Source organism: Alligator mississippiensis, chromosome 10 (genome assembly GCF_030867095.1).
Source record: "Alligator mississippiensis isolate rAllMis1 chromosome 10, rAllMis1, whole genome shotgun sequence".
NCBI lineage: Eukaryota > Metazoa > Chordata > Crocodylia > Alligatoridae > Alligator > Alligator mississippiensis.
Window position 1 is genome coordinate 39,456,557 of NC_081833.1, and position 17,444 is coordinate 39,474,000.

Sequence of the window (17,444 nt, forward strand, 5' to 3'; positions counted from 1 at the left end):
AGCCTTATGAAAAGAAAGAAGATAGAATATCTGTTGAAGAAGGAGGTGGGTTCCAGGTTAATTTATTTCTGCAGATAGAAAGATAAGTGCATATTTGTTTGTTGAGTGTTGGGTGCACAGTCCAGAAAAAAGTTAAGAGATCATGGAAGAGAGGTCAGAAACCACCAGAGCAAGTGAAGATATAAGCAGAAACAGAATAGCTTCAACATCAGCGGCAACTGGTGGGGTTTTAGCGCATGTTTGAGAAATGAAGAGGAGGAGAATTAGAATAATTCCTGAAAATTTATTCTCTGACACCTGTGAGCTTTTGCTAAGAGGCAAGCTTTCAAGGTTAGCCAATAGCTGGTATTACAGCTGTGGGACTTGGTAACAGTGAAGAAAGTGTTTGCATCAAGGGACATGACAGAGATAAAGAAGAAAGATTAGATCAGAAATATAGGATACCAAAGACTTGCTCAGGTGGTGCAGGAACATATAAATTGGGTAGCTGCAGTAAGTCAGGCTTGGGGACAGATCGGATGGACCTTCTGGAGGGAAAGCAAGGCAAAAAGAGAGGACCCAGGTAAGAGAACTGTAGAAGGTTTTAACAGAACATCAGCCAAAATGAGGAAAGAAAAGGTGGAATGTCAAAAAAGTAATGACTCTGACAGATTAGAGATCAGAGAGGCTAACAATACAACTATAACAGTTTGAGAATTAAACTGATCTTCTTAAATAGAGAACAAACAAGATTAGGAAGAAAATGAAGTATTTTCTTACAGTTCTGCTGCAGAATGCAGCATTTCAAATAGTTATATGGCATGGCACAATAAGATTACTGACTATTGTTGCATAGTCTCTGGCAAATAACTATCTTTCATCCATTCAATAAAACACAGTTCCATATCAGTTATATTCTAGCATAAGCCAGATGATTAGACTGTCTGTCTCAAGCAAGAAAACAACTGTGATCAAGATGACTTCCCACCACGTTCCAAAATAATTCATGGGGACCATGCATGGTCAAATTTTTTTTCCCTGATCACTTTAATTGTATTCACAAACCAGTAAACACTAAAATGAATACATTTCCTGCCTACGTCATTTCACCAAGCTTATTTATTCTTAAACTACTCTCCTGATGTCTCAGTTTCTTTTACTCTCCATAACTCCCACCTCTCTTTTATATCCAGTGTACAGTTTAATGAGTATCAACTTCAACCATGAATCACCAGGATTAACCTCTTAGTAGAATCAATGCTTCTTAATAAAGTGTATTCAAAATGAAGCCCTACTGCACCATTACAAGGATCTAACTGTCATTTTCTCTTTTGTTTTCTTTTTGTATTCTGAAGCTTATGTTTAAAAGTACAAGATTGTTATGGAGTCCTCCAACTTGGGCGGAAACTGCTCTAACCTTTTGTACGGCTAGCGAGCCAATTGCTAGCCTCCACGTAGGAATAATTTAGAATCGACCAATAGTGGGACACTAATTTGCATACGTGTGGCGGGAACTCTTTTGCACTGGGGATTTCTCTCTGCAGCTGAGAAATCCACCGTGCAAAGAAAGCTCCACGTGGTGGGAAAATTCCAATGTGCCGAGGCACTAAAAATTATTGGGTTATGACATTAAGAAGTAACCAGCATGGCTTTGTTGAAGGTAGATCATGCCTGACAAGCTTTGTGTCCTTCTATGACAAGGTAACTAGCCATCTGGATGAGGGATATGAGGTTGACATGATTTACTTAGACTTCAGTAAAGCCTTTGATTCTGTTTCCCATGGGATACTCTCAAACTGGAGGTTGCTGGGCCGGACCAATCTACAGTGAGGTGGGTGGACAATTGGCTCAGAGGCCACTTCCCAACGGGTGGTAATTGATGGGATGGCCTCATCCTGGAGGGCTGTCTCCAGTAGTGTCCCCCAGGTATTGGTGCTTGGACCCATGCTCTTCAATATATTCATTAATGACTTGGATGAGGGGGTGGAGAGCTTTATGATTAAGTTCACGGATGATATCAAGCTGTGGGGAAACGTGGGCACATTGAATGATAGGGCCAGGATCCAGGATGACCTTGACAGGCTGGAATCTTGAGCAGAATGAAATTCAATAAAGTTTAACAGGGATAAGTGCAAGGTCCTTCACCTGGGTAAGAAGAACCCTCACCACAACTACATGATGGGTGGAGGTCCACTGGCTGGCACAGCAGTTGAGCAATTGACCAAAAAATGAATATGAGCCAGCAGTGCAATGAGGCTGCCAGAAGGGCAAAAAGAACTCTGGCATGCATCAGGCAATGTATGGCCAATAGATCCAGGGAGGTGCTCCTCCCTCTCTACTCGACACTGGTGAGACATCAGCTGGAGTACTGTGTACAGTTCTGGGCACTGCACTTCACGAAGGACATGGATAAGCTTGAGAGGGTACAAAGAAGGGCTACCTGTATGATCAAGGGCATGGAGGATAGGCCCTATGAGGAGAGACTCCAGGAATTGGGCCTGTTCAGCCTGAGCAAGAGAAGGACGAGAGGTGACTTGATAGTCATCTACAGGTACATCAGATGTTAACACCAAGATCTAGGGGAGCAACTCTTCAGGAAGGCATCCCAAGGGAAGATGAGGACCAATGGGCATAAGCTAACAGAGGGTAAATTCAGGCTGGATGTAAGAAAGAACTTCTTCTTTGTAAGGGTCACCAGAATCTGGAACACACTCCTGGAAGAGGTGGTGCAATCACCCTCTTTGGAGGTATTCAAGATGAGGCTGGATAGGCACCCTGTTGAGCTCATCTGAGCTCAATAACTTCCTGCCCATGGCAGGGGACTGGACCTGATGATCTTACAGGTCCCTTCCAGATCTATGATTCTACAGACATTTGGGGACATTAGGGGCAGTTAAATCAATTAAAAATGGCTGCCCAATATCAGGTAAGTCAGAATGGGGAGGACAAGCAGGGGGAGTTTGGGGGTCCAGCTGACTGGAGGGAATCAGGGGTCTACCAGGGGCTAAGGGAGAGGCATGACCTGGGGGGGAGGGGAAGCAGCACATCCCATGGGTGCGGTACTGGGGCCAGGTATGAGCCATAGGTAGGGTGGGGGGCAGACACAACCCATGGGTGGGGTAGGTTGGGGTTAGGGTTCCTCCCAGTGAATTTACACCCACATCCCTCCCTCCTGCCCCTCCCCTCACCAGGACTTACTTGTTTAGTTCTGGCAGCATGCTAAAAGCAGCTTCACCCAAAGTGACTTGTGGGATAGGGGCTGAGAGGACTGGATAGTTGTGGGGAGTGGTGGTGCAGCACAAAAAATAAACCAGTGTGGGGGGAGGGAGAGGGTGAAAAGAGCATTCTTGTGGCTGGGGCCAGTGGCTGGGTTTTCCCAGCCCTTGGGCTGTGCAGGGAAAGTGGACAGAAGTACCATGCACCAGTTTGGCCTAAATTGAATAAGTTGATACTACATAGATCCAGGTTTATCTTAAACCAGGTTCTGCAATGTTTAGATCAGTTTGCGTGCATGGAACTTTTATACAATTACAGGTTTAGACTGATCGCCTGTCACTGATACCGCGTCTGTAAGTGTAAGGTCAACATGGGGTGAGCTAAGTTTAAATCAAGTGGCCACTTTGAACCAGATTTAACTACTCCAAATGTCTTTACTTAGTCAAAAAGTTTAAAGTGATATATAAATATCCAGTGGCATATGTATTTCAAATTTCAGTGATTTAAAAAATAGGCCTTTCATTAGTAGGAAACCAGAGTTCAAAACTTGAATTAACAGGCAAATAAATAAAAATGCATTGAAAGTTCATTTTTGTCCTCAGCTATGATAGTGATCTGTTCTACTACAGAGCCTCTTAAAAAAGGATCTCAAAGTGCAATACACTTACCCCACTGCACTTTTTGAGACTCACTTTATCATGGACTGCGGCACAAAGAGGTTAAATAACTCAGCAAATACATGCAAGAGTAAGGTGCAGAATACAATAGACCTAATTTCTCCTCGCCTGCTCTAACTACTAACTCACAGTTGCTCCTTAAATATTATCCAGTTAGCTTATTAACGAATCACTGCAAACTTGAGAAAATAAATCAAAACCAGTAAAAGAAGTCTATTGTCCACAAGATTTGAACACTAGGGATTGTGCCTCACTTACTGGATATCACAGAGAAATATCTGCTTGTCTATAAGAATCAGAGCCGTCCCTTGGGGGGGGGGGGGGGCGCAAATCAGGGTGACTACCCCAGGCCCCACATTTTGGGGAGGCCCTGTGGACAGTGCTGTACAGGCCCCGCTGAGGGCGGCAGCATTCTTTGTGGCCACTTCGCCCTCCGTCCACTTGCCACCTCCACTCCCCCACAGGCTGATATGCCCCAGGCCCCGCACACCCCTAAGGGTGGCTCTGATGACTATTTTGGTTTTAAAAATGCACTGTTTCTGGGGGTTTTTTTCCTGTCTAGGGATTCAGGAGTAAGAGTTTTATAGCTGGATGCTGATGTTCTTTCTAGAGAGCACAGGTTTGCATTCCATATTTTATTAAACAGAAAATATAATTCTATGTAATCAAGTCTGCTTCTGTCCCATAGTGGAGTCTTTCCATTTGGCTAATAGCTGAATATCTCAAGAATGGAGAGAAGAGCTTTTTTCACAGTTACTATTCAGAGAAATGGTTTACCATGCAAGCTCTCCAACCCACCCTGTAAACCTATTATACTTGGAACACGAGGGTTTAAAAAAACAATCATTAAAACAACTATCCTATCCATAATCAATATGGAAATGTCACGCTCACCAACTGTTTAGCTCCTAGCAAAATTCTATCTGGATGCTTCTGTTCTGGGGTTATTGGTGCATTTACTTTACATTTTAAAATTGATTTTGTCTTGGACCCAGATCACATCCTACCATGGAGAAACCCGAGCGGTCTAATGCTGGGTGGAAAAATCCATGAACTTAAAACAAAGGAATTTCTGTCAAATTTTACAAGGTAGGTGGGTGCTGGCTCCTGATGGGTCAGGGTCCTAGTTTCTTAACCCATGATGTTGCCAGGGAAATCTTTGTTTAATTGGGGCCTTTAGTTCAGTCTACCACTGTACTTGTTTTGCTGGGACCTAACTACCTTCCCCAATTTATGGATTTCAGGCAACAGAACAAGTTTGTTTAGCTAAAAAGTCCCTGCATGTTTCCTGGAGCACGATACGACAGTTACTCTCCAGTTCATCTCCTTGCTGTTCAGCCATGTTCACCCAGACACTAAATACTGCATTGATAAATGCCATAGAGATACCTGAAATGGTAGTCTGACTGAACAGAACATTCTGTGGAGGGGCTTTCAAAGATTCAGGACCTGATGATGCCTTATTGCTTTGACTCTCTTTTTCATCCAATAGATTTGGATTCCAAGGGGTAACATTTCCATTTCTTTTACTTTTCCCTGCACAAAAAGAGCAGAACCCTAAGGTTTTGTTCTTTTAAAATATCAACCATTAGCAAAACCCTAAAAATAGTTATCCATGCCTTCCCCTATCCATTTTCTAAGAGGTTCTGAGACAGTGAAGAAAAATCTTAGTTATAAATGTTTTTCTCTTTTTTTCCTCTTTATATTTGGAATATTTTTGAAGTCTCTTAACAGGTTAATATAGTTCCAAAACTGTTGCACTTTTTCCCCTAGTAAGAGTTTCTTTGCGGGCTCCCACGTTTTCCTTTGTGTACCAAATAGGCCTTCCCCCTAGTGAAAAGTGCCTCATTTTCATCCCACTGAAATCAGCGCAGCCTTCTCACTGCACTCTTAGTATGTCTGAACCCTGATCAGTATGAATTGCTCCTAGTTTCTGGAATCTACTCATTGCTCTCCTGTGGTCTGACTCTTTCCATAGGGGTGCTCACAATCTTTTCTCCTATGTCTGAAAAAGGGTGCTTGTGCCAGAAAGCTTGCAATTAAGGATTTTTATTTTATTTTTGCATAGATCTAGTTGGCCTAATAAAAGGAGCTACTTCTACCACGAGTTCTCATACCTTTTGCCTCCAGCCCAATACGGCTACAACCTGGACACCTGGCACAGTTCTGGTGGCTTTTACCTGCTGGCCTGTCCCCCAGCCTTGTTTTCCACAGACCAATGCAACATAACCATTTCTGACCCGATCTGGATTGGGATTTAGTTTCCCAACTGCTTTTAAACAACGGCAAAACCAGTCAGCGTTTTGCAGCCCTGGTGGGCACCCTCGCACCCCTCCATCGCGTCGGCGATGCTACTGACTGCGCCTGCGCGGACATCGGCGAGGAGACGCAGTGGCTGAAGGGAAGGGGAGGGGAGGATGCTGGCCGCCGCGGTCTCCTCGGGAGCCTCCCTCGTGGGGCGCCTCGAAGCGGGTGTGCAGCGAAAGCAGGCCCCGTCCAGCTGAGTCCGGGCGGCCACAGGCGCGTGGCGGGCACCCAGGTGGGCGCTAGCGGCAGGGCGCGGCAGCTCACGGCAGACGAGGCCCGGCGAGGGGAGGGCAGGGCAGGGCAGGGCAGGGCAGGGGCCCGTGCGCGAGGCGGCCCCGGGGCACTGCGGCCGCAGGTGAGGCGACAGTGGGGGAGGGAGGAAGCCCGCGCTCAAGTCCCGGTAGCGGCTTCCGCTTCCTCTGCTCCTACAGCGCCGGCCCTAGCAGCCGTCCGGGTAAGGGGCCGGGGCCTGTCCTAGCGGGCTGCAGAGGGGCGGGGAGGAGGAGGAAGCGGCTCAGGCCGCGCGGGGCCCCGGAGCTGGCGGGAGGCGGGAGCGGGCTGGGCGCCGCACGGAGCCGCCCGCCGGAGCAGCGGGGCGCTGCCAGCAGGGTCCGCCCGAGCCCAGCAGGCCTGGGCCGCGAGTCCTGCAGCCCAGAAGCGAGTGGGAGCCGGGAGCCCGCCTGTCCCGGGGCTGTCTCGGGCGGCACCGCCGGGAGCCCGGAGCCGGGCTGAGGAGCCCGATCCCCAGCGCTGTTCTCAGCCCAGGCGAGGCGCTGCCCGGGGGTTTTCTGCACCCCACAGCACCCCGCTTCGAGACGTGTTTGTATGTGGTGGTGCTTGTCGCTGTGCAGAGGTGCCTGGCCCTGGGGGCATCTAGGGAGGGAGATGCTTGAGCCTGCACTTTACTGAGTTTATCTGCTCCTCTCCTCACACTCCACTTTTCTCCCTATGCCTCTGGCACCCTTCAAACGCCTGGCAGCACCCTCCCCCCCCTTCCCCGGCTGAGGATCACTGGTCTGAAAGGAGCCCTGGAAGCCTGTAGCACTGCTGGGTAGGGCTCCTCTACTGGAGCAGCCTGACTGGAAATGGTAACCATGCTGATTAAAGTGTTTTGAAGTAACCTTTTTCTTTGTGCAGAAATGGCTTTTAAAGTAGTAACTTGATTAGTTTTTAAAGCAGTTGAATGTAAAATGGCAGCTGTTCTGGGCACAAAAGTGAAATTGTTTCTATGTTATTCGCATGTTGAATCTTCCTCCCTGCCTCCCTTTACGTTCTGAAAATGGTCTAGTGCCAGTCCTAGTGCCAGTCTTTACCCCACCCCAGGTGATCGGGTGTTCCCTGAGATTTAAGCAGTCAGAGGGCACTCAAACATCTTAACTCATGGCTGCTGGGTACATGCATAATAAGGAAAGCTAGCTGTATTTCTCTTCCTGTTAGGCCAGATTTTCAGAAGTGCTAACCTGGTTTAAAACTCTTAAGTCCCACTTTTTTTTTCTCAGAGGGGTCTTAGGTTTTAAATCACTTAATAAGAAGAACTTTCAAAGTGCTGCAGCTGCTGTTATACTACTTACAAGATGCATCTACATGTTGAATTAATGCTACTGAATAAATTCTGGCACAATTGTGCTGGAGTTTATTGCTCCCAAGCACAGCATTTATACATGTGCCTGGGACTGCCACATGTTGAGCTGGGACAGCGCAGCTTTAGCTAGCTCAGGGAGCTTGGAGGGTCAGCCTGCCAGCCTGAAGCTGCTTCAGCTCATGGTGCTGCAGAGTGGATGGCTGGGACATGAGTGCTACAGTGCAGGGTTAGCTGGCAGGCCACCCCCACACTGTAGCACCTTTGTGCCCCAGCCAACCCCAATCACCATCTACACATGTATTGTGGTGGAGTAAATAACTCTGCTATGGGGCAGTACTTATGCCAGACAGTACTTAACTCCATTGTAGGTTATTAGTTTACTCCGGCCTAATGGCCTAATAGCTCCACCTATGTAGATGGGGATGATTTACTGCAGAGCAAATTAGGCAATTTTGCAGTAAGCCAGTGGCGAAGCATAGGGGGTGCATGTGCACCCCCTGAGAGCACTGGTGCACCCCCTGTCAGCCAGGATTCCCGGATGTGGGGGGGGGCTGGCGAGAGCGCTGGTACCCCCACTGAGAGTGATGGCAGGGAGTGCACCAGGAGAAGTGGTCCCCCTGTGGCTGATTCCACCAACCTGGAAGTGCCAGCAGCAGGGTGACCACTGCCACCACTTCCCTGCTACCAAATTTCTGGATCTGTAGAGATCCATATTTTTCACACATAATAATGCACAACCCAATTTCCACCAACTGGTTTGGGATGGAGGGGGAGGAATGTGCAGGTTATATGTAAGAAAATAGGTATTTTTTCCTCTTGTATGTAAAATTACTATAAAAGTAAGAGAAAATGATACAGGTGAAAGTGAAATGGTGTCAACATTTAAAGTTATTAAAATTAACTACTTTGGTGAGAAATGAAGCAGAATTTTTTTCTTTAATTTTTAATATTAAGTCTCAATTTATATGACTACTACATGCTTCATTTCAGTATGGGTACTTTTTATATAAAAAGCTTGGGCATGTTCAAAGCATGATCATGAGGGCAGCCCCTAGATCACACTAGAATTTGTGCATGTGTTTAAGGAGATGGGGGTGGAATTAGTCCCTGGGACTTTAGGGGACACCATGAAAGGAACAACTTTGTTCCATCTTGCTATTTTTCAGCTTAGCCCTGTACCCCTCAGCCAATTCTCCATTGCATCTCTAAAATTTGGTAAATGTCAGTACTAGTTGGATGACTTCTAGCTCCTTTAGTTGCTCTTTCAATTACGATTTTTGACTAAATGAGCATTAGATCTAAATAGAAGCTTTTCCATGTCAGCACCACTTGCATACATTTTTATTTCATTTTACAAATGACTCTTTAAAACATTTTTTCCTTTCTTGTTATAGAATATAAAAACTAAAGATCAACAGGAGCTGAAACATCGAAATTTAAAAGAAAAACATCTATAAATTTAGACTCTGTTGTCCCTTAGCCTATACTGTTTACTTATGACTGGGGTAATATTGTTTGTTATGTTCATTGAATTTCCCACCCTTTTTTTTCCTCCACAGATTGTGGGTCAATCCAAGAATGAACACATGTAAGAAACCTTATGTTGAGCAGACTACAAACCTTGAAAAGTTTGACTCTGAGGTGGTTGCTGAAATTGAGGGCCTCTTTGAGAAGAGGTTCTCATATACTAAACCTCTGAATAATGAATGGAAACTACCAGATTCCAGTGATGCATTTATCTGCAATCACAAGGAATTTCATTCACTTCTTGCTATGAAAGACTCCATGAATAAAGTGAAAAACCAGCTGAGTGATAAGAAACTGGATGAATGGCATCAACATACTTCTTTCACCAATAAAGCAGGGAAAATCATTCCTCATGTGAAGAAATCTCTGAATGCTGAGCTATGTACTCAGGCGTGGTGCAAATTCCATGAGATTTTATGCAGTTTTCCCCTTCTTCCAGAAGAAGCTCTTCAGAATGGAGAACTTAATACTGTCCATCTCTGTGAAGCACCTGGTGCTTTTATAGCCAGTCTTAATCACTATTTAAAATCCCATCACATCTCTTGTGATTGGAACTGGGTAGCCAATACCCTGAATCCATATCATGAAGCAAATGACACTCTTATGATGATTATGGATGACCGTCTTATTGCAAATACCTTGCCTTGGTGGTACTTCGGTCCAGATAACACTGGAGATGTTATGATGCTGAAACATCTAGAAGGACTTCAGCACTTTATAAGCAATATGGCTACGGTTCACTTGGTCACTGCTGATGGGAGCTTTGACTGCCAAGGAAATCCAGGTGAACAAGAAGCCCTTGTTTCTCCTCTACATTACTGTGAAGCAGTCAGTGCTTTAAGGATACTAGGCAGTGGTGGCTCCTTTGTTTTGAAGATGTTTACTTTGTTTGAACATTGTTCTGCCAACCTGCTTTTTCTGCTAAACTGTTCCTTTGAGGAGGTTCATATCTTTAAACCTGCCACCAGCAAAGCTGGGAATTCAGAAGTGTATGTGATATGTCTTCATTACATGGGCAGAGAGGCGATTCATCCCCTTCTGTCCAAGATGATACAGAACTTTGGAAAAGACATGGTCAGAAAAGCACTTTTCCCTCAACATGTAATTCCAGAGTCTTTTCTTAAAATACATGAAGAATGCTGTGCATTCTTTCACAAGTACCAAATAGAGACTATCTATGAGAACATTGGACTTTTTGAGTGCATGGGGGAAGTGGAACAAACAAAGCTGAACAACTTACGGGATTGTGCAGTAGAATTCTTCATGAAAAAATTCAACATGAAACCCATTGCCAGAAATAAATGGCTAGTGAAGAAACCTCAGGCAGGTTGCAGTATGAATGCAAAGTGGTTTGGACGGAGGAACAAATATTTTAATACTTACAATGAAAGAAAGATGCTAGAGTCCCTTAAATGGGAAGATAAAGTGGTGAAAGGTTACCTTAACCATTGGGCTGAAGAACATGTTCTAAGTAATGTTGGGAAAAGCTGTATTTTGGAAGGGTCATCCTCTAATCTTGAGTGCAGCTTGTGGTACAACTTGGAGGGAAAGAGGCTTCCAAAAGTAAAATGCTCTCCATTCTGTGATGACGAAGTCTTGAAAGACCTCAATGAAGCCATCAGGGAATCACTAGTAGGCAGACTGAAAACAAATTCCCTGTCCAGACAAGTGCAGCAGTCTTGTCAATCTTGCCATGTTGTCACTGATGCAGTTATACTATCTGAATTGTTTAATCTTACCAAGTGCCATGAGGAAGTTCCAAATGAAAGCTGTGGTGACCATATCAAGTGCCTTGTGGTGGGCCTTCCATTTCTTTGTGATGCCAAAAGCCAGTCTAATATGGAGATTAGTTTTCTGGACTCAGCCACGCTATTGACTTTCACCTGTTCTTTGCTTCATGATGGAGAGCCAAAATATCAGCAGCAACTCCTAGATTGTGTTCTACTCTCGCTGAAACAGCTTCAAACAGGAGATGCTTTAATTTTACCTATTCTTTCTTGCTTTACACGCTTCACAGCTGGCCTAATTTTTGTACTGCAAAGCTGTTTCAGATGCATCACATTTGCTTGCCCCATATCTTTTGAGCCTCTAAGGACTAATGCGGTTCTGTTGTGCATTGGCTATCAGGGTCTTCCAAATCCAGTTGTTGAGTATCTGCAGCATCTGAATGAACTAATGAGCTCTTTGCTGGACTCTGACTCTTCCCAGCAGGTTTTGCAGTTTGTCCCAATGGAGACTCTCCTAAAAGGCACATTACTGGACTTTTTATGGGACCTGAACACTACAATTGCAAAGCGACAGCTCCATTTGATTATACAAGTTGAGCAGCAACAAATGATCAGTAATCTTAATTTTAAATGATTCTAGAATTGAGCTGGTAGCTATTGACTGAGAAGATTCAGTTAATTGGCTGTTTAAAGTTCTTTGATTTTTTTTTTTGTTTTTGTTTTAATTTCCTTTATTTGCTAACTAACGAATTGCCCGTCAAGAATGTGCCACCACCCCATGCTGCTGCTGCTGCTGCCTCCTGGGAGGGAGGAGGAGTTTGCATGTAGCTCCTGCTGCTCCACATTCAGCCCCGTGGACTCCCCCCCCCCCCCCCCCCAATCCAGCCGCCTGTCTCTGTGTCCGTCTATGTAGAACACTGATTAGTTGTTTCAGTAAGCATTGTGATTGGCTGCCAAGTGTTATGGACAGACAGACGCACAGACAGATGGAGTAAGCCATTTATTTTTATTTTATATATATGGAGTGAGTTGTACCTTATCATGTTCCTTTAAATTTTTACATTAATATAATCATTATCTAGATGCCCTATTGACATGCAGGCATCATAGTGACTATGATTTTCTTAAGAGGGTTGTCAGGAACTTGTTTGGTGCTACTGCTAATCAGCCAATAGAGGCTGTTGTTGAGAGAGACTAAGTTATTTTTCCTACTAAGGAGCTAGATGTGTCATCTTGATACTTCTCTCCATCCCATGGTTTTTGGGGGACCCAAGTCTGTTATTGAAGTGTGCTAGCTTTTAGCATTTCCAAGCCAGCTACATTTTCCATTCAGTTCAGAAGAGGCTATCAGCACTATTGCCTGCAGGAAGAAACTGAACCTTTCAAAAATACTAGTTTGCTAAAAACACCAGCCTATTCAAATCCAGCTAAGATTTGCTTTAAAAATTCTCTTTTGTAAGATGTTAATCTAGCTGACCTGAAATCATGTTGGTTAAGATCTATATTTTCAAAATAATGTAGGTGCCTCCACTTGCCTATATATAGACCCTTAAGGACTGACACTTGAGAGAAGAGTTCCTTGCCACTTTCTGAAATGTAATCCTCTTCTAAAAGGTTTCTCAAGTTAGGCACTTGGTAATGAAAGAACCCAAATCCCCAGTCACTTTTGAAAGTGGCTACAAAGACACTCGGATATCAGTTTTCAGATCTAGTAGAAGGGGAAGAGATATCTTTTACACAATTGAATGGTATTTTAAACCAAACTGTAACTTCTTCATTTTTAGTTTTCCTGCTGGCATTTGTGTGTTGTCTATGCAATGCCATCAGTAACTTACCAGTATGTAGGCCCTGGGTCAGACTTAAAGTGGAAGGAAAACTATTTTGTGATCAGGATTTGGATTGGAGAATGCTCCATGTTACATAGCATTGCTTGTCATCAGCATGGCAATGGTGTGAGAGTTGGGACTCCTGGGTTTTAAGTCCCATCTGTGCAACTGACTTTGTGTGTGTGTGGTCTTGGGCAAGTTATTTCAGTGCCTTATGCCTCCATTTCCCCATCAACAAACTGGCCACAATAATTTGTCTTACAAGTGAGACTTGATGGATGACAACTCTGAGAACCCTGGGTGAAACTGAGAACTACCCAATGGCTGCCATTAAGAGTTCTCCAACTGATCTTAATTAAGCAATATTGTGCAGTTTACACGTAGCAAAAATGTTCTTACAATGTGAACACTGAGATGATGGAGTCAAAAGAAATGTATGAAACACTTTAAAATTGGACATAGGCTTTTCTCACTTTGATTTGGTTCTTTTTTTTTTTAGGAGTGAAATAAAAAGCAAGCAGGCAGTTGGCACTCTCTTTAAGGAGATCCAGGTTTTACTTTTTTTTTTTATATTGTTCCTTTAAGATCTAATTTTCTAGGACCCGGCTCATTCATTAAAATTTAGTCTCCAAATGGTAGTTTACATGCTCATAGAAGAAGAGGAAAATGGTGTAAAAAGGGGGAGAAAAGGTATATCTTTCATGCTGGCGCTCAGGACTTCCCCGAAATGTGAGAGATGAGTGGGGTTACTAAAAGGAAAGTATAGTTTCCTGATTAATTATCAGTCACCTTATGGAAGCACTTCTAATTATATAATGTGGGAGCTTGAAGGATAATTGATTACTAGTAGCAATTAAAAGCACAGTTGAAAAACTGCTGTGTCTGGCAGTGCTGCACATTTAATAGTCTTTCTTGCTACTTTGATAGGGGCAGAGTTTAACGCATTTAACAGTTTATTTTTTTGAGCGTTTTGATAGAGTCCAGCAATCAACTTGGGCACCTGACTCATTCATACCATTCTCTACAGAATTTGTTAAGTGGATCTCTGGGATTGGTTAATACTCATTTTAGCATATTTAAATTAACCTGTCCTAATTCAACTGAGATGACAGCCAAGTCTCCCGTCAATTACAGACAAGCTGTGCTGAGGAGCAGAGCTTAGGGCTCAAGGAACTACATGTAACAGTAATTTCTCAAGTGCGGGGTTTGAAAGCCTAGAAAGCAAAAGGTTGAGAGGCCAGGAAGGGCCAAAAAGGAAATACTGAGGAACGAAACAGTGATAGAAGCAAAGAAAGGAATCTGTAAATGTGAAAGGGACGAGGACGGGGAGAAGGATATAGTTGAGGCCAATGGGTCTGGCAGATCAGTGTGTTACAAGGTGTTCCTGTAAAAGCCTGAAGTACAGTATCATAAATACTATCCTTGCCCCCTATATTGGAGAGAACAAACAAAACAGAGAGATCATCATTCAGCAAACAACCAGGGCCCTTGCTTTCCCTCTTTCTTTAGAAGTATGGATTTTATTTATTTTTTTTTAAAAGAAGGGCATTTATCTGAATCTGTTTCTTGCCTCCACTCAGTTGACCTATCTGGGAAAACATCTCTTTGTTATCCCACTCCAACCCCTTTCCCTAACTTAGCATCTCTTAGATACAGGTGCTTCTTCCTTAACGAGAGGCTTTCCATACTGAAGGAGATCTCAGACTATTCCAATGTACATGGTTTGAGGGAGGGAAGATGAAAGCTTGAACTAAAGCCAGGGTGTTTAAAGTTAGGAATGTCATTTAGTTTATTTTTATTGTGAACTTCCTGGGTTGCATATGTGTATCAGAACCTACTTAAAAATTATAGGCGCCCTAAAGAACAGTAATATTTAAATATTTCCATTGTGATTTTTTTGAGGTGTATAACTGCTATGAAGAAGGGATTAACCTTTCTAGGTAGAGAAGGAGTCTCACTTTGATGCTATCAGTTTCTTTCATAAATTTTTGTTCAGTTGAGATGAGGTCTGTTTAAATGCTTCAGAATCTTTTAAATATTTTTAATGGCAGTTTTTTAATTTAATTTTTTTTTTTTACCTTCTGTCGCTTGAAGAGGAACTGGATTGTTGATGTTAATGTTTTAGAAGCTGCAGCTTCTGTTCAGTGAAAGTGATGGGAAGAGATCAAGTCAGTTATGCTTTGCTGAGCTGTACAGTGTACAGAATTGATAAATGCAGATGAGTGATGAGAATCAGATACAGATTTGGTTTATTTGGCAGCCCTGCTGTTTCAGATTCCAGTTATGAGTTTGTATTAAGGCTCTTGTGATTGATTTGTTAGATAACCAGGGACAACCAGTCTTGTCAGTTTTAATTTCTAAAGATTTTAGGACCTTATTTTGATTGTGCCTCTATACCAGTGTGACTACTTACTTCAAAACGTTACACCAATATACAACAAAATTTAAGTGAAATTTAAATTGGAACTCCAATTTACCCAGTGAATTGACTTTTTATATTTTGAGTGCGTTAAGGTTTAAAGACTTACCAGTTTTTATTTGTATTATCAATAATTGCATTTAAATTCAGTTGGCTGTCCACTTATGTTTGCCACTGATATTTTTTTTTTCCAATTTTATTTCTATAAAATGTAATGAGATTTGTGGTATGAAACTTAGTCCTCTATTACAGTGGCACTAATTGCTCTCTATTCGTCTTTATTTAAGTTGAATCTGTCAAATAACTGGTAGTAAAAATAGAATGTTTGGTAGAATTATTGCATATTAGCAAAGCAATTAGGAACTTGAAGGAAAAGGCTTGGTATAAATTATGTGGATAGCAGTAGAAAGGAACGAAAGTCTAATATTTTGGATGTTTAGTTGGGATCTTGAACTAAATTGTTTTGAATACTCATGAGTATTGATTAATTGGAAAGCACAGTATGACCATTGAACTATGTAGCCTTATGAGTAAGTTGGGGTTTTTTGGGGTCTTTGCGGGGGGGGGTGTTCTTTCACTTTTTCTTTAAAAAAAAAACCAACAAAAAAACCCCTTATTTTGTAACATTTATTTTTACCTCGCTCCTTGAACATGGAATGATTTTAAATGTTTATTATGTTAACTGAAAATAACAAACTAATTTCTTTAGCTATTTGGATGTCATTAAATTATCCTAGCCTGGGTATCAACATGAGTTGACAACATTTTTTGCCTTCTGGACATGACAGCCTTGCAAAGTTGTTTGCCCTGAACAGGTAACTGTTTTGTGTGTGTGTGTGTGTTTATTTGTTTGGTGGGGGGGGAGTTGGTTTGGTTTTGTTTTAAGGATCAAACAAGCAATTGTTAGTCTTTAGCTGAGGTTTTCTCTTCTCTTCCATTCTTGCTCACTATGGCTTAAAGTGTAGGTGAATAGATATTTTTTTGCTCAGATCTTTAATAACAATTTCTCAAGAGCAGGATGGGAGAAACCCTTATTAGAGTTGCCATATTTAATTTACAATTTTGTTTCTTTTCTACTTCAACTCAGTTGGCAAGAAGTAGAGTCTGACAGGACAAAATGAATGCACAGTGCCAAATGGAGTTGCATCTCTTTGTACTGGAAATGAAGTCCACCCATGATTGCTTATCACTAGCTTTTTATTATGCAATAACTTGGATTGCCATCTAATATTCTGTTAGTTACAAAACTACTTGTAATCCTCACTCTGATGCTGAGCTTTAACAGGATACTAAGCGTGTGGAAATTCCAGATGGTGAAGATAGCTGGCTCATAAGAAGCCATAGCTTTTAGAGGATCCAGTTGCTATTACAATAACTGCCTCTCAGATAAGTCAAATCTTCCTTGACATGAACAGGTTATTAAATCTGCTGTCTGAAGCTACTAATTGGTGGAATTGGTATGCCGTATTTGATCCAGCTCCCTGGAAGGTGGGCTCTTGGTGGTGTAACAGTCTTGAATGACCTGTTTGTATGTACCTTCTTTCATGCATTGTATGTGTGTACACATGCTTGTACATATGTATGTATATTGCAAATATTTGTACAAGGCCTCTACATCAGTATTACAGTTCTTGCTTTGACTAAGTAGGAAGTTTGTTTGGTGTTTGTGTCAAAGAGTGTATATTTGTATGTGAAAAGATGATTGTGCCTACCTAAACTGTCTACTGGATTTTTTGACAGCTGTGAATAATGCGTGCAAAGAGACTTTTTTTGTTTTTGTTTAAAGGGGGAAAAGTGAAACATTTAGTTTGAAAATAAAATATTTTTCTGCTTTAAATATTCATTTATTTTAGTTTTCTTTTAGACTCCTATCCAAAAGTGGATTAAAACTATTAATCAGAATTAGTCAGCAGACTTAAGGAGAAATCAAATACCTTGAAGAAAAATCAGTTTGAATATTTATTTCTTTTCCAGTCCATTCTTTCTGGAACTGCATATCTCCCTTACCCTATCTTGCCAATCTTCTTTATCTATGGACCTTTATACTATATTCATTCCAGTGATATCTGAGTAACTACGGTGGTAGAGAACACTTGATAGATTTTGGGTTTCTAATTCACTTTTTTGTTTTACACTCACAATTCGGGCTTTAAACTAGGCTCGTCGGGGGGAGGGGAGTACGAG

At 42.5% G+C, this 17,444-nt stretch overlaps 1 protein-coding gene across 4 annotated transcripts; it reads left to right on the forward strand.

Annotated features, from left to right (window-relative positions):
* The first annotated feature begins 6,277 nt into the window (after positions 1-6,277).
* Positions 6,278-17,097, forward strand: CMTR2 (cap methyltransferase 2). 4 transcript variants are annotated; one of them, XM_014597058.3, is made up of 3 exons: positions 6,278-6,411; positions 7,159-7,267; positions 9,321-17,097. In XM_014597058.3, the coding sequence occupies exon 3, from the start codon at positions 9,340-9,342 to the stop codon at positions 11,647-11,649; it is 2,310 nt and encodes a 769-aa protein (XP_014452544.1). In that variant the 5' UTR covers positions 6,278-6,411; positions 7,159-7,267; positions 9,321-9,339; the 3' UTR covers positions 11,650-17,097. The 4 variants fall into 4 exon arrangements, 3 of the variants coding, with proteins under 3 accessions (XP_014452544.1, XP_019352858.1, XP_006277049.1); XR_009455221.1 differs by lacking the exon at positions 6,278-6,411 and having other exon boundaries at positions 6,659-7,267; positions 9,321-16,075; positions 16,348-17,097; XM_019497313.2 differs by lacking the exon at positions 7,159-7,267.
* The last annotated feature ends 347 nt before the right edge of the window (positions 17,098-17,444 follow it).

Excerpts from the sequence above, each read along its gene's own strand:
- CMTR2 (XM_014597058.3), top strand. The coding sequence starts at position 9,340 with ATGAACACATGTAAGAAACCTTATGTTGAGCAGACTACAAACCTTGAA.